General features: G+C 41.3%; 1 protein-coding gene across 4 annotated transcripts in view; it reads left to right on the forward strand.

The window, feature by feature from the left end:
• PRKAG2 (protein kinase AMP-activated non-catalytic subunit gamma 2) overlaps positions 1-22,352 on the forward strand; it is a 224,714-nt gene that overhangs the window by 57,209 nt on the left and 145,153 nt on the right. For all 4 annotated transcript variants that reach the window (XM_033009655.2, XM_033009658.2, XM_033009656.2 and 1 more), the window contains exon 2: positions 11,051-11,122. In XM_033009655.2, the coding sequence (XP_032865546.1) occupies positions 11,051-11,122 (72 nt within the window). The remainder of the gene's footprint in view (positions 1-11,050; positions 11,123-22,352) is intronic.

The raw sequence follows: 22,352 nt of genomic DNA on the forward strand, positions 1-22,352 counted from the left end.
TTATTCTGAATCAAAATTTCCTGCTTGCGGATTTAATTCACCTTGAGCAAAACATTGGTTTGGTTGTCTCTTCCTTCATTTTGTTTCCTGCTTGGGTGCTTGCTTGTTTTATGGGAGGTTTTTGGTGACACTCCTTCGCAGGGTGGGTGTCTGTACCAGGGTAAGCCACAGGCAGAGGCTCTCCCTGAGCCTTGGTTTGGTAATTCCAGTCTGAACTTTATTTTTTTATGACAAATGTGTTTGGAGTGTCTGCCACATGGCTTGGAGCAACAGCCAGTTATAAAATGGCCTCTCCCGCGCCAGGCTCGTACTCTGCCCATCTGTCACCGTGTCCAGGGTGTCCTGCTAACTTGGAAATGTTTCCCACACTCTCTGAGCAGGATCAAATGCTTCTTGACACATTGTGATGCACAAACTGCCGGCCAAATCAGATGCAGATTTGCCTGTTTCAGCTCACCGGTGTCTTCTGAGTTTCAAAACCATTGCATAGGGCAGAAATTGCTTTTGGCAACAGGTACATGTAGCTATTGAGCATACGTTTTCAGTTAGATTTACCTGAAGGTGTGTTCCCTTGTCTTTTCTCCAGAGCATGTTCAGATAAGTCCGTTGTAATCGTGATGAATATGGCTCATTTATAAGTTTTTCTTTTCCCTGCACTGGATATAAACTAGGAACAGTTTCTGGAAAAAATGATATCAGTGATACCAATGAAAGCCATAGCCCTTGAAAGAAGCCTGCAGTTTATTTGGAGAAATATGTGCCTTAAAATTTTAGCATTGCATGTACAGTAATTAGAAAAAAACTCAGTGTGTGTTATTTCTGTCCTTCCCTTTCCACATGAGGATTATTTCCAAACTGGACCCACTGAAAAAACTCATTTTCAGTGATGGCTATTTCCAGTGAGAGTGAGTAATCCCTTTGTTGTGTTCTCCCATTTGTGTCATTGTTCACAAGATTTTCCAGATGGGTAAATGTGTTACCCATCTTTCTTCCAGAGATGGTCATTGATGTCTTTTAACACCTTTTTCCAAGCAGAGCTGTGATGCTTTTTTGAAGCACATCCCTTGAGACAGCCTTTAGAAGTGGCCAGGATTTGGTGTGTGGAGGCTTGGAAGTGTGAGATACAATATCCCTTGGACATTTCGCTTAGATCATGCCAATTCTCTTAACAAGCATGCTTGTCTCACAGGTTGTGTAGCTGGCCTGTTTTCTTAAAATTTAAATTCTAGTTGTTTCAGTTGGACACAGTGGCTCCTTCATTTTCACTCCGATGGATGCTCAACCTGTCAAAGAGTTAACCCTGTTTTCTACACAGCAGCCAAAGCTGTGTAAAGAAAATGTACATCTTAGTAACACTTAGAAATGCCAACAGAGTTTAGGACCTCATTGTGCTACCCATTGTATGGGAGCCTATAATATGTCTAGACTGCAAGCAAAGATGTGATTGAAGCTGGGCTTAAATTAGCCCAGCTGAGTCCTGACAGCCATACAGCGGCGGGAGCGAGGAGCTCGAAGTGAGCTAAATTGCTGGAGTATTTACTCAGCCTCCCGCGGGGATTTTGCAGCCTACGCTAACCCGTGTGTTGTCATGGCTACACTTTTATCGGTGCTGTGTGGAGCTGGGTGAAAGTGAGCTGGTGTAAACCGTGCTTGTGATTGCTGTGTAGACATGCCCGTAGTAAGATGCAATCCCTTGTCTGGACAGCTTGCTTTCTGAAGAGAGGAAAGAAAGGAAAATAAGTGGGTTTATTCCTATTTTATAGACAGTAAAGAAGGAGAAGTAAGAGGCAGGATTCATTTATCCTGTGTTGAATCATCCAAAATTTAAGGAAGTTGTCCAACCTCTCCTATACCAGGGTAATGGGAACAAATTGCCCATTGGAGATGCTGGCTTTTCTCCACTCTCTAGGCTGGACAAAAAGTGTGGGGGTAGATGACCAATGTTTTGGATGGCTGAAGTTAGGTGATAGATATCCTGTCCTTGATGCCTTCACAGAGAGAAACCAGAAAGCCAGAGCAGGCAATGAAAGTCTCATCACTTAAGTCCATCTGTGAAGATATTCTGGACTGGATTTTCAGTTTGCAAAGCAGGTTGGATTCCCAAAGGATGAAAGTTGTAATGTAACTTACTAATATTGCATGGCATCGCTAACTGGAAAAAATAAGTGGTACCAAATCTCAACATCTTTCAGCTCAAAGCCAAAGGTGGGACCTGAAGGATATATAATCTGGATTTAGGACAGAGTACTGTACTATGAAAGTGATAGAGTTTTCTAGATTGTCTCTGAGAATTTGAGCTTTATTCTGTCTTTGAGGGCTTTTTATGTTGCCAGCTTCAGCAAAATGCAGCTTTAAATAAGGAGTTCAGAGGGTGAAGAATGAAGACGTCCATTCTTTTGGGAAAAAGAAAAAAAATAGCCTATGAAGTAAAGCATATTGGTCTCTTCTTACATGTGGTGCTAAAACCGTAAGAAAAGCTAGCAAAGTGACTGTAAACTTTGTAGACATGAAACTGCTCTCTGCAACCGCAGTGTGATGTAGGAAAATGCAGCAAGAAAGCATCAAGAGGGGAATGTTCTCTCGTTGTGGGCTCCGTGTGTTGTCCTTTGAAGTCCTGTTCGGGTCTTCAGCACACCAAGCACAGAGCCATCCTGTTCTTCCTTTACTTGCCTAATTTTCTCTCTGCTTCTACTTTTTTTTTCTTTCTTTCTTTTGTAGTTGAAGGACTGCTTGATCAGAGCAGGTCCCTCACTTGCCTGGCTTTCCAGCTATAAGCTTTCTTCCAATTGTTAAGATTATTCACGGTTATTAACTGACAAGAATGTAAAGAGGAGGCAACAGACAGCTGTCTTCCTAAATGCAGTGAACTGGAAAAAATAGTTGCAGATCAGGTATTTATGGCAGAGGTTTTCTGCCTGGTGTGAATGTCACCTTTTTTAGTCATATAAATGCAAGGGAGAATCCTGCAAGTCCTTCTCAGATAAGGCCATCATCCGGACATTTGCAGTTCTGATTTTGCTTTGTTTTACTCTTCCTTGAGGAAATGGTTTTCAAAGAGATTTGGCCTATAGAGAGTGAGGAAAAACATAAAAATGCAAACCAGCGATTTTTAAAGTAGCTAAAGTGTAGAAATGATTTAGAAAGCCTCATGGTGATTCTTGCTTTGAATCCCCTTCAGATTGCCCCCATGCTGCAGCATCTCAAGTGTTTTCATTACATTATGGCAAAATCATCTTTTGTTTCCTGCAGTTCCGCTATTTCACTGTGGCTGAAGTTATGCTTTGTAGCAAATGTGTGCTTTTTTCTGCAAATACATTGGGATTCTGTGTCTCATTTATGTAAGACAACCATATAAGTATTGGAAAGCAATTCTGTTGGCACTGAGTATGTGCCATCTGAAGGGTAACGTTTCCAGTCGCCTTCAGTCCTTCCCTACAGTCACGTCTCTTTGTTGTTTCTTAATTCTCTCATCACTCATCTGACCACATTTTCCAGGTCTGAGGTATGTTATCTTCTGCTTTCACCTTGTGTCTCTTAACTTTGGGTACTTCTTGGAGGAAATGTCTCACCAGAGAAAGGTTGTCTTCACCTGAGCACCCAGGAATAGCACTTGTTAATAATGAGTTTGTGTGTGGATCGTGGTGTCACAGGGAATATTGAGAATTTTGCTTTCCTCCCTGACTTGCTTTCTCTGCTGTTCTCTCACTTTCTCTCTCTCTTTTCTTTTTTTTTTAGATGACATTTTGTTATTTACACATTTGTTAGGTTGTCCATCTGCCGTTGTAATAAACATGCTGCCAGTCACTGCGCTGTGTGGTTCATGGTGTGAAGGAGCTGACAAACCAGGCTGTCGTGTGCATGAGGATTGTATTAAGGCTTTGTCAGAGAACCCCTAATGATGGTCTGGGATTTACTGATGAGGTAGAGAGCAGTACCCCTCCAGCTCATCACAGCATTTCCATACAGCACTGAGCTCTCTGGACATTGTAAACATTATGGGGTTCCAGGCAGAACTGATTGCATCCCACCCCAGGCTATCTGTTCTCTGCTCATCTGCAAAGGCTGAATCACCAAGAAGATATGGTGGTGTTTCCTGGCAGGAGAAGATGAGGCTTAAGAGAAAATTTCATTTTTTCCGTGAACAGTGTAGGAATGTGTTTTAGTGATTTAAGTCTGAGATTGAGAACAAAACAAAAAACAATCCATGCTCTCTTGGCAGTTTTTGTTGATGAACCTTGTCTTCAGCCTCAGAAGAAAAAATGTGAATTTGCTGTATGCTGATGGAGATTAATGCCCGTCAAGATTAGTCAAGAAGTTTGGAAATGAAAAGGGGTGTGCTGCAGATTGCATGTATCCCATGATGAGGATAACTTGGGAAGAACAACTTGGAAGACAGCTGTTTTCAGGGAAATATCAAGGACCTACTGGTTTCATGGCTTTCTTTATCCCCTTCCCCCTGAAATTCTTAATTTTGGCAGCTCTTTTTGACCAGTGGTGGCAATCCAAGCTGGGTGACCCATAGGTGAGAACAGGGGAGAAGTAGCTTCAGTAGCTCTTTAGTACTTTGCTTGTTTCTTGTTGCAGCTGAAATAAATGCCTTTAAACCACATGTAGGCTGCTTTTCTTATGCAAAGTTTTCATATGCAAGTTTTTTGATATAGGACATTGAATAATCACCAGATGGATGGGGATTTTCACATACCAAGATCTGGGTTAGATTTCAGCCAGCCATTACTCCCTAACTGTTTAGATTATGCCTCTTTGGGACTCAATATTTCCCATTTATCCCAGGCACATCATTTAGGGTGATTTACCCTCTGTTATTTTAGATCTGATGCTGTGTACACCTGACATTGAAGTGTGCACAGCTGGTCCTGCACAGTCACCTGGGTGACTTCTGGAGCATGCTGCCTCTGGCATCTTCATGCTGCAGACAAAATCAAGTCTCTCTATCTCCTTTCTACCATCTCAAACTTTCCAAACCCACTTAATTGTTCTTTAAGACAAATATCCTTAAAAGTCGTAGCAAACAAATAAATTTGAATAGCCCTGTGAAGTTCAAAGCTGGCTTGCACAAATCTAACCAGCTTTGTACATCTGTTACTGCCCACTCCCATTGAGTCATACCGAGACTTAGTCACCAGCATCCTCAGTCTCACAGTACGACTTATATATCTGTCTCCAAAACACATGCTGCAGTCTAGATGGCATGGGGGGAGGGAGAAAAGCAAAGCAAAGAGCAACCTACTCCTAAAGGAATAAAGCAATGTAGCAAGTCTTATTATACTTTACTATGACTAGTATATCGAAACAACAAAAACAAAAGGACTGAAATTCCTGCGTATGTCGGTTTTGAATTGTTCCTTGTGCAAAAATTGAGTGATTTGATATAAATCCCCAAAGGCTTCTAGATAGAATTGTTTTCAAAAAATGAAAATTTTCTGTTCAGTCAGAGCTACCAAGCTATGCCCTCTATTCCACAGAGTTCAAACTGTGGATTCTGCTCACAGGCCATTAGCATATGTAACATATTTACTATTCAGAGTTTTACATAGGCTTCTAATAGGTACGAATTCAAGGTTGATCTAAAAAAAAAATCTGCTGCTGTGCAGACCGAGATGAAGGAAACTGTTCACAGATAATGTTAATAAAAATCCTGATGTTCTTTGACCTTGGTAGGATAGTTCAAGTGCTCGTAGCTCAGTAACATTAGCAGAGAAGGAGACCCCATGAGCCCCATTAAGGTGTGATGCTGAGAAGTGCAGCTTTTAGCATTTTTTTGTGAGATCAGGGTTTCTTGTCAGCACTCAGCTTAATTTCTCTGTATCTTGTTTTCTTTGTTTATTTTATTAAAGGAGCTGTCTCCACATATTGAAAAGCTGTCTTAGTAAAGTGTCACCTCCTGCTTGAGTTCTGTTGTAAAAAGAAACTGTAATGTCTGGCAGGCATTTCACATCCTTAAATTTGGTGCAATCCTTGCACATATATAAAACTTAGTGAAGCAGAAGAATAATGTTTCACAGGTGACACCATCAGCAGTCAGGTCTGTGTGATGCTACCTACGCTAGGACTCTGAAGCTGCTCATAGTGGAGGAACCCAGCCTTCCAGCAGAGATGGGCCATGGGGCTATTTTGACCTGAGTCACCTGTGAGCCATTGCCAAAGAACTGACTATGTTCATGGTGCATAGACCCACAACCATGGGCACAGTTTTCACATGACCATGTTGTTCATGGCCATGCCTTGCATCTGAAGGGTCAGTTGCAAAGAATGACACCAGGGAGCTGTTTGTTAAATATTCTTTTGATACCCAGCCCTGAAATTTTGGACCACTGTTGAGCAGGGCCATAAAAAGGTCCTACTTCCACCCAAAATACCTTGGAAATTGGTCTCTGACCTGTCAAGCACAGCATGCCCCAGAGTGCCTTACTGGCTGCTTGGTTTCAGCTGTTGCCGAGAAGCTTTATCAGTCTGTCTGCCAATGTAGGCTTGAAACAAAACAATAATTTAAAAAGAATCCTGTTTATTCTGTGTTGTTTACTGGATTAAAGGCTTTAGTGGTCTCTTATTTAAGCTTTCAGCCTCTGCAACAGAATTGCTGGAAGCCCTCTTCTGACACCAAGGTCTCCAACTGCAGCAATGTCCAGACCAGCATGTCTGGGCAAGCCTTCTTGGCAGGAATCCTCCCCAGTAAGGAAAGGAACAGTGAAAAGGGCTGGAAAAGGTGAAAAATGGCTTGGCTAACCAGATCTTGCTCCTGTTGCTATTTGGCTATGTTATGCCAGCCAATATATTTGCTTTCTGTATCCTAAAACGTGGTTTTCCTTCCTATTCTCCAAAATAGTTGTGATAAAAGGTTCTTTGTTTTCCCAGGATGTCAGAAAACAAAATTTTTTTTCCTCCTTCTTTTCACATTATCTCAAGTGTTCTGATATAAGGGCTGCCAAAGGAAAAAGTGCTGGAATTAGGAACGATCACCCTCTGGATGTAGGGGTGACCCAGACAAGAATCATCTTAGAGTTAGTCTCACCTTTGGAGGAGAAATTAGTATGAAGAATCTCTAACATTTCAAATACTCAGGTTGCCCAGAGAAGCTGTGGCTGCCCCCTCCCTGGAAGGGTTCAAGGCCAGGTTGGACGGGACTTTGAGCAACCTGGTCTGGTGGAAGGTGTCCCTGCCCCTGGCAGGAAGGCTAGAACTGGGTGATCTTTAAGGTCCCTTCCAACCCAAACCATCCTATGATTCATTCTATGATTCTGTATATGGTTTCCCCCAGAGGAAGCAGGGAGAGAAGTGGTAGAGAAGGTAAGCAAGCTTACAGACAGAATCATCCTGATTTATACCCTGAAAAAGCTGAAGCAGCAGACAAGCCTGTTAAAAACAATAAAGTCCACTTAGTTGTTTTTTTAGATCTGTTAACCTCCTGTGCTATCAATAAGAAAAGTAATGGAAAATCACCTGTTGAGTAGGTGTTGTGGGAGATTGCCCTCCCCAGGAGAGAGCCTGGCTGGTATCAAGAGCACCAAGCTGTGGCTCTGCTGTGTCACAGCTCTGCTGTCCTCTGGAAAAAGCTTTGATATCCCTGGGGCCATATTCTTCAGCAAATATAACAGGAGCTGCCACGGCAACTTCTTGTAGATAAAAGTGGATTGAAAACAAAATAATTCTGAAGCTGCTTTGTGGCTCTAAAGTAAATCTAAACTGCTCAAGAGGTCATTTTTTCTAACCAGGGATGGCAGGAGTGATGTCTGGTTATCAGGCAGTGCTGAGTGATGTGAAGGACTGACTGAGGAATAGGAGCATGTCAGGAAGGCTAACAGAACTTTTCAAAACAGACTTTTCATACTCTTAATTCCAGGTTAGCAGCACTAGGAGCTACAGTCTCTGGTGGCTTTTATTCCTTACAGGGATGATTCTAGACTGTGGTCTGTACAGAAGTTGTCTATCTGAGGATATAATGCAGGACTGATGGACGCAGGGAGAGATGCTATTCGTTCTTTATCCAGGGCTCTGCAGTCTCAAATGAGAATAACTCTTCCTTCTATCAAGATGTCACTGTACGCCTTTGGTAGAAGATTTTTAAATGTCTCTCCAGAACACTTATTCCAAGTGTAGTAAAGAAGAGCTGGAGAGCAAGAAATCTGTCTAAGAACAGTTTCAATCCCAAATTAATGGCAGAGCAAGCCTTCAGTGTGTATCTGTTGGCATAAGATCAGAGCAGTCAGATATGTGATAAGGGCTAGGGCTATGCCATTGGCTGTCAAGAATACTGTGGTGTTTTGCAACACTTTTGGAGCAGTTTTTTTTGTTTTTTGTTTTTTAAAGAGTTAGTGTATCATCAACCACGTCATCACAAGTGCTTCTGGATGAAGAGGAACACAAGAAAGAAACAGACACTAGTCTGACAATTCTGCCGAGATATATGCAATGAGAAAATAAGCATCTAATACTTCTTTTCTTAACCAACAGGTTAGAATTGAGAGAGGAGTATTTGCAGCCTGACATTCGATATACATATTTTTTTCCTTCTGTAAATTGATCCCTTCACATATAGAATCCTGTGAAGAAAGTGAAAGGTGACAAAATTGTTAGGTAGCAGCTACAATTACAGACTTTATCACAGAACTAAAAGTACAATTCTTATCCTGTTTGAAATGTTCTCCAGCACTGTATTAACAAAGAAAGGCTTCATGCTGTCCAGAGAGGTATAGCTCCAGTTATTTCTGCTTACAAATAGAGATGTCCTGTTCTGCATGTAAAGACAGATGAAGTTAGCATACCTGCATGATATCTGAGAGTTACAAATTAGAATAAAGTCATCAGCTGGGTTTCATGATACTTTTAGACTTTAGAATGTAGTATGTACAAGTTTTGAGCAGAAGGTTTCTACTCAAAAAAACAAGTTATGATTTGATTCCTTGCTGTTCCAGATTTTCTGAGCAGATTTTTCAACTTTGATTACTAGATATGTCCTCTTAAACACAATTTCTTCCATCCAGGCTCCAGCCTTCCAAAACATCAGGTTTTTCTCCCTGTGGATTACAAGTAGTAATATAGGGACACTAGTATGTGGAGCTCAAAAGAAGTTATTTCATTGATTTATTCCATGGAAAATGACTTAGCACACATCAGATTCCAGCTTCTGCACTACCAAAGATGGGTAGAGGAAAATGTTGGTAAATCCTTTGGTTAAGTTGAAGTAAACATGTGAGGATATGTTTTTGTATAACTTTCCATTAGGCTCTTAAACGTCTTCACAGAGATTCTTCATTTAAGTCCTGCAGTAACATATAAAGTAGGAATAAAAATAATAATGATAGTGCATTTATTGACAGTGCTTATGAATGCTATTTATGGCTGAATAAATTTTATATGGAGTATGTAAATAATTATGATCTTAACTAATTGCAAGAATAAACAAATTAATACAGAAGCTTTTCTCTAAGGGCCTGGGATGCCTGGTTCAGCCTTCATCAAATCTTGTTAACAGTGAAAATCTGAACCAAAAAATTTGCCTCTTCTCTTGGTTTTGAGATGTTTCCCTACATTTTTATTTGCAAATGAAGGTGATGTGAAACACAGATGTCACAGCATGGCAATGAGGGTGACATTATATATTTAGGTTGATGCTTTATAGTTTGTGCCTTTGTAGATAGCTCCCATTGAGTTTGCATAGATAGAGCCGGGAGCATACTAATTCGTCATGAATAGTTTGGTTTGTGGCCTAATGATTTGGGCCAGCTTGGCCAAGCCTGGCTGCTGCTGCTTTTTTTTTTTCCTTTCCAACTTGGCATGAATTACTCCCATGTGCTTCAGTTCCAGTAATTCAATATTTTGTTCCTTATTTTTGTTGTTCGTTATGTAACCAGAATATTTTAAAACACTTGTAAGGATTATGCCCAAGTTACACATTTTTGAGCATATTTTGGATTTAGTATGATTACACAATGTGATGTGATTAGACCTGTAGCTGCTTTGAATTCTGAAGGCAAGCAAGCCTTGCAGACTTCCCTGCTGGTGCTAATTTTTAATTAACCTCTATTTAATCTCAAATTAGGTTTATGTGAAATTGCTATTTGTTTATGTTTTGAACTATTTTAAATGGGATGCAGATGTGGTGGTAGAGAAGCACTGAATCATTACATGGAAAGGATGATGCCTTGCATCTAGGAGGTTCAGTGTTGGGGAGGTATTCCTGACATTTAGATCAAGATTTGTGTTCCAAGATTCAGTTCTTCAGCACACAGTATTAGGCAACTCCATGCTTTTGGTCATAGAATTGCTCATTATCTACTTTTCCGATCAAACAGATGCTAAACTTGACACTAACATAATTTCCTTATGCACGTAGAAAAGAACTCTAAAAACCCCATGGTTGGAACATGAAGTAGCATAAACAGAACAGACAGCAGGAGGTAGAATATAATTGCAGTTCGTTTTTGTTAGTTAAAGATGAGCATGTGTGCTTTTCTTATGGCTTTATTGTCTTTAGTCACACAGAATTGGGTGCTCCTCTCATTTGTGCAAGTGAATTGGTTATTTCCTCCACAAGCACTGTGTCTTTGTTTTCTTCCTCTTTGTTATATATATTACATATTTTAAGAATATTGACATACTCTCGTTCAGGTTTTGTTTATTGCCATAAATACTCTTTAAACTAAGATTATACACCCCACTAAAGGCAAGATAGGCTATTTGCTGAGGAAGCGGCTGTATTTAAACTGTAATTTCCTATGAATTTTTCTGTGGGGTTTGGGCACCTCCCCTTGAAAGTTTTAGCACAGGACTTTTGACCTTGGCTATGCAGGTGCTTTTTCATGGTGATGTAGTGCAAGTGCTGCTAAGGGATCCCTATTCACTTGTTACTTAATCTGACGTTGGTTTCACAGCCAAGACCAATCAGACCCCATGTTATTGCTTACCAGCAGTTGCTATGGGTAAAGCAGTGGGCACTTCAGAAATAAAACCACAGGTTACAATTATGGGATGCTTTGCTGAAAGGAAGAAGACACTAATATAGGACATCATTTTTTCTTCTCTGTCCTGTCAGGATCTCAGCTCATTTGCCATGCCATTCTTGGACGGTGATGTGGAGAGCACAGACAAAAATGCTTCTCGCAAGGTAGGATATTTCCAAAGCTTCATGTTCACTGTAGTGATTGAGTCCCTTGGTGGTAAACATAATTTATTAGGCTTTAAAAAGCCTGGGGTTTTGATCTTTCCTGCCATACCATTAACCTATTTGGGAGTGATGCACAAAGGTAAGTATAGTGACTTTTGTAGACCTTACCATGACTGTGCTTATGCAGTATAACCTATAAACAACGCTAAACTCTGGTGGTATTGTTTTAAATACTGCAGATGTTGTCTGTTAATTAAGTGATATTGCATAACTGTATTCTCAGGAATATAGTTATCTAAAAAAAATTGTAGTGTTGCTGCAGAACTACAGTGCCCAAATAGGTGTCTGTGGTTGTTGGCACGTTTTCCTGGAATTGCTTCCTGATGGTTGCTCTCTGGATATGGAGTTTTTAACTGTTCAGTGTCCTTGATCTGTCTGTCTTTGGCACTGGCAAAATGAGCTACCTTCATTTGCTGAAGCCATAAAGGTAGGGTCTTCCCATAAACAAGGTGGTAAGATTCCTTCTCAATGTGGGATTAACTCAAGGTTATCCTTCTGGAGGCGTTGCTATGATTTGTTTTTCTGATGGCCTGTTATTAAATTAAACCAATACATGCACAGAGTTTGCTTGCTTTAAAATGATCAGGCGAGCATATTCAATGGGTGACATTAGGGATGGTTATACAGTGCCTACACAATCTTCAAAGCAATAAAAATTGTGGGTGGGATCTGTCATCTTCAGGTCCTGGCCTTAGCATTTTCACAAAGCGTTAAAGTACAAGCTGGGCTGCTAAATGTAAGCCTCCTACCAGCCAAGTCACAGGCTTGGTGAAGAGAGATACTCCTCCGAACAGTAGATAACCCCAAAAGCTGATGTATAGCTACACAGCAGACCAGTTTGACTTGTCACAGTATTTACAAGGCTATGGACCTCCGTGAAGATTAAACCTATTACAAGCCATTTGTCAAAGAGTCTACAGTTATAGTTCAAGGCAGGTGAAGCAATAAATATCTCCTTAGTGAAGCTAATCTGCATGTAGAACAGTAACAGCACTTTTGACAGTGTGAGTTTCTATTCCTTTGCACATCACAGCAAAGGACAGTTATTTTAAAAAATACTGCAATCCAACAGCAATTTAAAATGTTTATAACATTGGCCTTGTTCTTTTCTTCATTGGACCTTTTAAGAGTCACTGACGCAGAGGAGCTCATATAGATGCCAGGGAAGCTAAAATACACAGCGTTACCAAAAGGTGCTTGTTTGGATGGTTTGAATAAAATGAACAATGTGATGTTTTTGGAAACGGTTGTAATGCTGGAAGAAGGCAGGGGTTTCTAGCTAAAACTTGATTTTTCCATTTATCACCTCCTTTTTCCAAAGAAAGGTGAGAAAGATGCATGAATCTCAGTCATGAAGAAAAAAATACACCAAAGCTAATCTCGCTCATGAGGAGTATTACATGATGTCATTTAATGACTTCCACTTTACCATTTATGAATCCCCCATTTTCCTTCTTAATGGTCTTGGGACTCTCTTTTGATGGGTGCTTGTATTGGGAGAAATGGAAGAGCATTTCAGTAGTTGGCCCTTTTTTCAGCTTCAGTAAATGCCGCTTTTTTCCCCACAATTGAGCCAAGTTCTGCTTATGGAAGTGCAGTTAACTTTGAAATAATCATGCAACTGTGGCTTAACATCTGAAATTGCATTTTTAACCGACCTTTTTGATCAAGTGTATAAGACCCAGAGTTTTTTCTAACTCTATACTTGGAGCTCTGTTCAATATATGCAACAAAGTGGTAAGAAATGAGTTGGCAGTACCCAACTTCTGATAAGAAGCTGATCATCTAATAAGACCCATTGCCACACATTTCTTCCTATATATCATTTTTCTAAATGTGAAGGATGGGATCTTTCCTGCTAGTGAATGATGAGTAGCAACAGACTGCAGTATTTATTTAATTTTGACTAAAAGCTTGTCAGTCCCTACTGGGGCTAAATAAAGAATTCCCCAAGTTACTCTTCACGTTCAAGTGAGATGGTTTTTCTTTGTTCAAGTTTGAAATCAGTTTGAAAAGTTACACACTATGGTGTGTAACTTTTGTATATCAAAAATCAGTATTTCATCAGTAGTGTGGCTTTTCCATTCATCAGCCACGTTGGAGGCAGGCAATTCATCAGGGATATCTCTCTTCCTGCACCTAACTGTTCTGTTGCCTGGGCTATAGATCAATGTAGTTCACAACCTGTCTTTCCAATCTGCCATTAATTTAATTCTCTTGATCTTTGTGAAAGGCTTTTAGAAACTAAATTAACATTTTTCACAGGGATCCTCAGCACTTTACCATGCAAATGTCTCTCAGTCATTGTCCTGTGACAACAGTACTCATTACACAGCTGGGAAAATCATGTGCAGAATTATTTGTTCAGGTTCACACAGGAATTTTTTGGCAGCAGTTTAGAATGTGACACACATTTCTTGAAGTTTAGCCTTAATCACTTCTCATTAACATGGCTTCTATTATAAATGATGCATTCTTCTTTCCTTTATGATCTATGGCAAAAGAAGGATAAGGATAGTTTTCACCTTTTCCTGTTGAAGACGGACAATATAATACTGTGAACACTCTTGTGTAGAAGTTTATGTCATGGTCTAATGGAGAAAGGTAGCTCTTGTGCCTGTGGCAGGTATTCTGTCCCTTCTTATTGCCTGACAAAATGCCTTAATACTCGTGCTGGTAGTTTTGTCTAGAACAACTGGTATTGCTGATTGCCCCAAAGCTAGGACTCTCCAGAAATGGTTTGAATCCTTCCGGCAGAGAGACTTGAGAGGATCATTAAATACAGCGGTATAGACAAGGACAACCAGGAGCTGAGAAGCAATTAGATTTCCTGGATTTTCTTGGTCTGGGAAAAGACAGTGGAAGAGGGGCAGTTTAGAGGCCTGGAAAATAATGAGTCATGAGGAGCATCATTCAGAAACTAATTCTGGTACAGTGCGGCAGAGCAGCAGTCAGGGATGAGTGCCCCTCTGCACCCAGATGGCTCTATCAATTTTAGAGGTCTTAACACCTTGAATGTTTATAGATCTTTCATCTAAAATGTAGGTTAAAGGATAAGGTCTGGAAATTATAGGAAACTGATAGCCGTTGCTTTCAGCTGATAGCCCAGGATTGTGAATGATTAGAGAGAAGAAAACGACACAAGAAGAAAATTATCCATGGGGAGGCAGCTAGCAAATTACAGGTGGAGGAGGGAGGAAGAGGAAGAAAAGAAGTTTGAAGAATCATATTGATCCATTCCTTTATGGAAATAATAGGATTGTCATAAAAATATAGAAGAAAGCTTGGAAAAGAAGTGTGCACTAAAAATTCTTTTCTGTACAGGGGAAAAAGCTGGTGAGATGTTTATCTTAGATGACAATGGTAACTCTGACCTATTAATGACTTAAGTCTATTTAAAGCAGAAGATGCTAAAGCTAAACATTTTAAAATTAAATCCAAACAACTCTCAAAACGCCCTTGAATTAACTGGCAGAGCTTTCTCTGACTAGTGCTGATTTTGAATAAATCTTGGAGCAGAGATGAAGTTCCAAAAGACTTCAGAAAAAGCAATTACTGTGTTAATATTTACAACATTTGCAATTAGGATAATTTACAGGTCTGTCAGTCTAACATTAGTCCCGGGCAAAACAATGCCATCTCTAATGTTGGATAGTTAATGATGCTATTATAGTAGACTCATTTGGATTGGAATTAATGATAAATGGTTCTTATTGAACAAATGTAGGGTTTTAAATGAATTATAAATCTGCTTGGAAAATGTTGTTGTGTCAGTGTCATGTATATAAAAAAGTAGCATAAGACATTTTGATTTAAGAAACTGGAATGATACTGAATAAGCACAGAGCCTATTAAATGAGTAAAAACCTGGTTGATAAAATAAATTGAGACGCATCAGTAGAAATTTTTTTTTCTAGCCAGACAAAACATTCTGTTGCTACACTGTATCATACTTTATCAATGACTTCAAAGAAGATTAAAAGATACAATTTGTAGTTATACAGAAATGGGGGGGAAGAGTGGTAAATTCTGAGCAGGAAACTCTCCAATGCAGAATGACCTGAATCACTTAAAACACATTTTGCAAAGAATCAGCCCATCTTAATTTGGCCAGATTGTGATTGGTTACACCTAGGAACAGACTTTATTTTTGGGAAGTCTGTCACAAAGTCTTGATTAGACTTTGAGAATAGCTGTAGATAATCAGCTGTACGTGGATTCTGGATGTAACATGGTGGTTAAAGGATTCGTTTGTTTTTTGGATGTACGAACAAAGTAGGTTGAAAAGTAGAGCTTTTGTTATGACTGTGTTTGGGACTGACTCACAGTTCTGCTATCAGTAATGCAGAAAAGCATTGATGAACTAGGATCAGAAAACATCTGAGGAGTGGCTTCAATATTGAAGGACTTTGAGGAGCACTTTGTCCTGCTCCTGGTCCCAGCATTGGTTTTGCTTTGTCCAGTGACTCATGGGAACTGCACAATCAACCCCTGGATCAGGGAGGATAAGCAAAAAAATATGCCATATTTACTCTCCCTTCACTGGATAATGAATCTCCTTTTGACTTTTTTTTTTTTCCCAGTCTTAATTATCCATTTCATTAGGAGCAGTGAGGATGGGGAGCATGTCCTGGACGGTGCCACAGCCTTGTCATGGGGCACCTGCAGTGGATACAGTGAGCCCTGGGCAATGGTATACAGGACAACCACTGCACTGCCACATGCATCACTCCTTCTCATCCACTGGTTTAAAATAAACACAGTTAAGGGTTAGGAAGTAGATGGGAAGCCAGACCTGCTTTCACCTTTCCTCAAGCCTGCTTCTGCCTCCGAGCAGCCCTGCTTGCTGCTGGAAACCTTACCCCAACTGTCCATACAGCAATGCAAAGCTCTCAAAGTCTGCCAGAGCAGCCAGCCGCATCCCATTGTATTTTAATTTAGGAAAGTGTCATTGTACTTTAGTTTTGGGAATTGACATCTCTGATCCCGTAAAATACGTTGTCATCTCAATTGTTACTGCTCATGCAGAACCAAGTGAACTTGCGGTGCTGAATGTGACCACATGGTGCCTGGGAGAGTAAGTAAGTCCTTCATTACCTTTCAGTCTAATGAAGTCAGCTTTTGTGTTTCTGTGAGCTCTTTTGTTCCAGCAGAATGGGGGAATCATCCAATTAAATTTATCAAAGGGCTTTTTTATTGAGATTCAGTGGAAGGGCAGGAAACAAGTGCAGACATCTATCTGGTGTATCGTCTCTAATTGTGTTTATTGTCCCTGTCAAGGATGATGGGAGGGGATTCCTTTTCTGTTACTTGCCTTTCAAAAAAATTTTTAAGTGAAGAGGCAAAATAAAGGTCAAATAACTCACTGCTGTAAAAGCAAACAGAACTCAAATGCTCCATAAATGTCCTAAATATTCGCAGTTGGAGAAAAAAGGAACAATGCTTGGGAACATTTAATAACTCACTTTAATTCAGAAGCATTTTGAAAGGCTGTTTAGCTTAAACCCATTCCTTTTCCAGACAGATTATTTTTTCAGCCTGTTCTGAAAAATTAATCTAACTTCACCAGAAACTCAAGAAGATCCAGAGATTTTTCAGGGAGGGCATTCTCTGGGGAAGGCTGTATGCCCAAGGGACCTGTTGCTGGAGCACCCCGGCAGGGGAACAGAGGAGAGGGTTGCAAAGGGCTGTGGCAGGGACACGGGCAGTGCCTGGGATGTTGTGGTCTGAGCCCAGAGGGCAACGGAGCACCACGCAGCCGCTTTCTCCCCAGCCCCTCAGGAATAGGAGGGAGAAAATACAACAGAAGGCTTGGGAATTGAGATAAGGACAGGGAGGGATGACTCTCCCATTGTGGTCACGGTCAAAAGACAGAACAATTTAGTTCAAACACTAACAACAGCACTTAACAAACAGAGTATGACAGTGAGAAACGTTACCACATCTTAAAAACACCTTCCCCCCTCCCCGCCTTCCCTTCTTCCCCTGCTCAGCCTTGCTCCCCACTCCAGTGGCACAGGGCGGCAGGGAATGGTGGGTGCAGTCAGTCCCACTGATCCTTCCTCCTCAGGGACAGGACTCCTCACATTCTTCCCCTGCTCCAGTGTGGTGTCCCTCTCTCAGGAGACAGTCCTCCATGAACTTTCTCTAACATCAGTCCATCCCACAGGCTGCAATTCTTCCCAAACTGCTCTGATGTGGGTCCCTCATGTTGCAATCCTCCTAGTGACGAACTACAGCAGTGGAGACTTCCCACGGAGGCCTGGCCTTCTTCGGGAGCAGTCACCTGCTCTGACATGGGGTCCTCCAAGGGCTGCAGGTTGGCGTCTGCTCCACTGGTGACCTCCGTGGGCTGCAGGGGGACAGCCTGCCCTCTCACCATGGGCTGCAGGGGAGTCTCTACTCTGGCAAACCTTCCTGCCTCCCCCTCCTTTCTTCCACTGACCTCGGTGTTTGCATAGGTGTCTCCCTCACAACTCCTCCTCACAACTCCTACTCCTCCTCCCAGGTTCCCCTTCTTAATTATATTCTCACAGCAGTGTAGCCACCACCACTAATTAGCTCAGCCCTGGACAGAGGTGGGTCTGACTTGGAGCCAGGGGGAGCTTCGAGAAGATTCTCACATGAGCCACTGCTGTAGCCCCCTCCACTGCTACCAAAACCCCCACCACACACACACAAACGCAACACATTGGGTCCAACACAGCCTCTGCCTCTGTGTAGTCAGAGTCTTCTCAGCAGAGCTCGTTCATTTTCCCGGGCACATCACTTTGGCAGGACACTTCTCTTCCCTGCAGTTAAGTGGTCCTTAAATTCTAGGTTGGGAGCAGAAATGGCTTCTTAGAGAGGACTTTGTTTGGTACAATGGAGGGATCAGATTTTCAACACAAAGCATGGGAAAGAAAACAACAATGTTGGGAAAATTTCTGCTGGTGAGTGAGAAGAGGCAGGTCTGAGATGGTTGGTGTGTGAATGAGAGACTAGTTTGTGGTGAAGTCTGAACAGTTTGGTCTCTTAGCACATTGTGTTGGGGATTATCATATGACAATGATTACATGTAATGGACTTGTAAAATAAGATGAAGAATTGCAAGTCAGGTAAGAGAATGGATGAAGGGAAAGATGGCAGGCTGGTATTGAAAGGACAACTGTTGGATGGAGGGACAGAACTGGTGGCGTTTCTGCAGCTCAGTGCTGAGCCTGGTCTTTGCTGGTAAGGCTAAGATGAAAAACAGTAGCATACTAACCAAATTTGTTGATGATGCAAAGACAGGTGATTTTTTCATCATAGGGAAGGACCTTATACAGGAAGACCTAGATGACCTTCAGGATGGATAATTCTTAATAGTACAAGATACAAGGTTGTTCACTTGAGATATGTCAACAGAAGCAATAAATAAAAGAGGTCAGGGAGCATTCTCTTGGCCCGGAGATGAAAGGCTTGGGCACAGTCCTCTTGCAAAGCCAAACTCTTGCACCCACTAGAGCAGGGTGGCCACGTGCAACCTGAGACTGTCCCTGGCTTGTGCTGTCTCTGAGCCCACACGGTACCTGAGGAGTTCGTACAGCACAGACTAAATCCCCATCAGGTGGTGAGTGAGCAAGGAAGCCGTATGGACCACAGCTCAATGGTTTGAGCCTCTGTCCAGCTGTTTCATTTACTGGTATGGAGTAGTCTGGGACTGGTAGTAGTTTATGTTGGGAATTTGTCATCTAGGAGTTTGTTGAAAATGAAGTTGTGGGTCTTCTAGTCCATCACAGGATGACTCTAAGCCATGTGCATAGCTGGGAGAAAGGCAGAAAAGGTTAGGAAGGGAGAAAGATTCCCTCATCCAGGTGAAATGACAGGGGCAGCTGTCAGGATGCTATTTGTTGGGTTGAAATCTTCCAGAGCTGCTGGGCTTGGGTCAAGTGCCATGCTATCACTTTACGTTTCATTTAAAAAATCAGTTAAGTCTACTAGTTGCCAAGCACTGAAAGACATGTCTCAATTTGTTGCTTTATTTTCAACAGTGGCCAGTTGTGGACAACTTTTAGAAACCTACCTAAAATTATTTGGCGTATACAACAGAGCAAAGTCTCCCCCTGGTCCCCAGATGAGGATCCTTTTGTGCTCTGAAGCATGAAAACTGATAGTGTCTTACAGCATTTTAAGATATATTTATTCAGTGCTACGTAAGGTAACCAGTTTAGTCTTGAACAAGCGGAGTCAGTTGCCAGAAACAGCACATCTGATGTAACACGGGGCTCTGCTCGGATGCTTAACCTCACCAGGGAGCCCATTGCCGTAGGCTGAGGGTAGGGTTGCACTGGCGCTATTACCAAGCTGCTGATTTAACCTTACCTGCTGCGCTGTTCTCTGCAGACATACAGTCAGGAGCTGACATTTCTCTCCAGGATAACCAGGTTTAAGGTTTAACGAGTCCAAGGTTAGGCACAGAGCTCGAAGATCCTATACATGCTCTGCACAAAGCCAACACTGGGCATGTTTTGTTGTTGGCTGGTTGTTTTTGTTTTTTTTTTAATTAGGTGACTGTCTTCATACTTAGAGGAATTTTTCAGTTTGTTTGATTAGACCTTATTTGTGCATTGATTTGTATTGTACTTGCATTGTGTGTTTGGATTTCCTATCTCCAAAAGGTCAATTATCTGGTTGGGGTCAAATGAGCCATATCACTATGTGCATTTATTAGGTGTGTTTCATGTTTCTGCCCATTCTCACTTTACTGCTTTTCCTGAGCCTGATATACAAGGGTTATTAATGTGAGAAACCAGGGTGCAGTACTTTTTTTTTTTTGCTGCTATAGCTCAGCTGGGGGAATAGTTATCTTTCCAAACCACATGTGGGAGTTTTGTGCCCACCTGCCTGTCACAGCTTCCAGGAAATGATTCCAAAAAGCATGAAGAACAGGCTGATGATCCATCTAGCTGTGTAACATGCCTCTAGCACCACTGCCAGAGTTGTCACAGCGAGTCTGCATAAGATGGTGAGGTTTATTCCACAGCAGAAATTCTTCCATGTTCTAACACTGTCTTGTGACTTTTGTATATGCTATGATAACTGTTGCTGATGATTTTACTCACAGAAGCACCTAATCATCTTTTAAAACTCACAATCCACTAGCCTCAAATAATGTTCTAAGAAAGCAATCCTGTTGTAATTCCCAAAGCAAAATCACAGGTATTTATCTGCTTTGATGGTGGGTGTAACCTCTGTATAATTAACATGTAGAGTGGCTGGGGAAGAATTCAATGTAGTAATTTCCTTTAATTTAGTAGCATGCACATGTGTATTTAGCAGAGTGCCCCTGGTGCTCTGACAATTAGCTAATTCATCTGCCTGGTGTGATGGAGAGAAAGCAACTGGTTGTGATTGCAATAAATAAAAACCTCCCACTGCTTCTACTCAGAATTTGAGAACAGTTTCCTTTCGTGTCTGACTTGCGCATACAAGGGAATACAGACATTTTTGACAAATAGTTGCTTGACATTTTATATCACTAGAATTGCTTTAGCATGTGAGGACACCATAGTCTTTAAAAAGTGTCTCCTATCAGTATGTTGTTATAACCAAACAAGCATGCAAAATAGAAATATTAAGGGTAGCACCAGAATAACATCCTTCTCTTAGCTTCACAAATGTCATGGCTTGTCACGTTAGGAAAAATTATAATGAAATTACCATCCTGGAAACAGTCGTAAATTATAGTAGTAGTGGCAGATTTGTATTATGATTAAAATGAACTTGAAAATGTTCTTACTCCCTGATTTCAGGCAGTAGGTTTGGCAACAGACCATTTTAAATTTCAATGCAAAAGGAGGTGCCATTGAGCTACTTGACTGTTTCCTGGACTATGCAGTTGTGAAGAGAACAACATATGAGTAGTCTCAGATGATTTACAGATGACATTTTAGTAAAGTTAATGAGGTTTTTTGAAAAAGCTATCACTTTGGGTCTATTTTACCCATGACGACAGTGCAATTTGTGTATTAATTTACTTATAACATGTGGTTATTGTTCCAGGTGTCAGTTGAGGGATTGTGCCCTATTGTTCTTGATAAATACTCACTGGGAGACAGTCTGTGTGCCAGAGGACTTTGAGTGGGAATAAAGGAGATACGGCCCTCATAGCATAAGGATGTGTAATACGAAATGGGTTTTCAAGATCGCATGCAGAAGCCATGACAGAGCTGGGAGGCAAACCTGAGGCTCAGGCCACTGCATTAAGCATAAAACACCACTTTTTTCTTCTCTTATGGATACTGTCAAGAGTCTGTTGTCACTTTTGGTACTTGTTACTTCAATTAGAATTGATTTATCTTTTCCAAAAATGTCCCTTTCGGGGCAACTGCTCCCCTAATTCATCTGCAAAAGGACAGGTATATTTTTGAGATATTTCTGTCCACGCTGTCAAAAATAAGTGTGTGGGTGTAAAAAGTTGCCGTGTCTCTTGCCAGACATCTCCATGCTGTGCAGAGGAGCACAGAGCAGAATTCATCAGCTGTCCAGGGCTGTGCTGGCACATCTCCATGCCCCTCCTAGTGACCCATGTTATTTGTGCCCATCTCCCAGACCAAATGCCACTTGCCTTTTTTCTTAGAAACCTTCCCAAAGGAGGGACCATGCTCTCTGTAGGCCCTTATACAATTCTGACAGAGCAGGACTCATTCCAGCTCTGTCCCATTGCAAGTGGAAAGAGGAGCTGGTCCAACGTGCACATGCAGGAGATAGAAAAGATTACGAGAAGCAGGATCCTATGTTACAGAGGGAGCAGCTATTTGGCCATCGTGCTGCTTGTTCGTATTTCTACAAGTGTTCTGGAGCTGTGACTAAACATTGTTTTGAAAGGGAGTTAACTGCATATGTGTTTTAAACTCAGCTGACCATTTTTATTTGGATTCATATACACAAGCCCTTCACTGACCCGAAGGATGGCATACATACCTGTGAGGCTTTCCTTTATCTCTTTTTTTCATCTAAGTCATTCTAATAAAAGATGCTATTTTTCCCTACAATGACTCCCATGGCAACAACACCCATACCTAACCAGGCTGACACACATCGGGTGGCATCTTTGCAGGTAGGAGTTGCTGTCTGCTCCATATCTCCTGTTTTGTGTTGTGTGATTGGAAAGAAAAGGGCAGGCATGCAAAGGGCTGGAAACTCAGTG

The sequence above is a fragment of the Tyto alba genome, unplaced genomic scaffold (assembly GCF_018691265.1).
Source record: "Tyto alba isolate M040663 unplaced genomic scaffold, T.alba_DEE_v4.0 Super-Scaffold_38, whole genome shotgun sequence".
Taxonomy (NCBI): domain Eukaryota; kingdom Metazoa; phylum Chordata; class Aves; order Strigiformes; family Tytonidae; genus Tyto; species Tyto alba.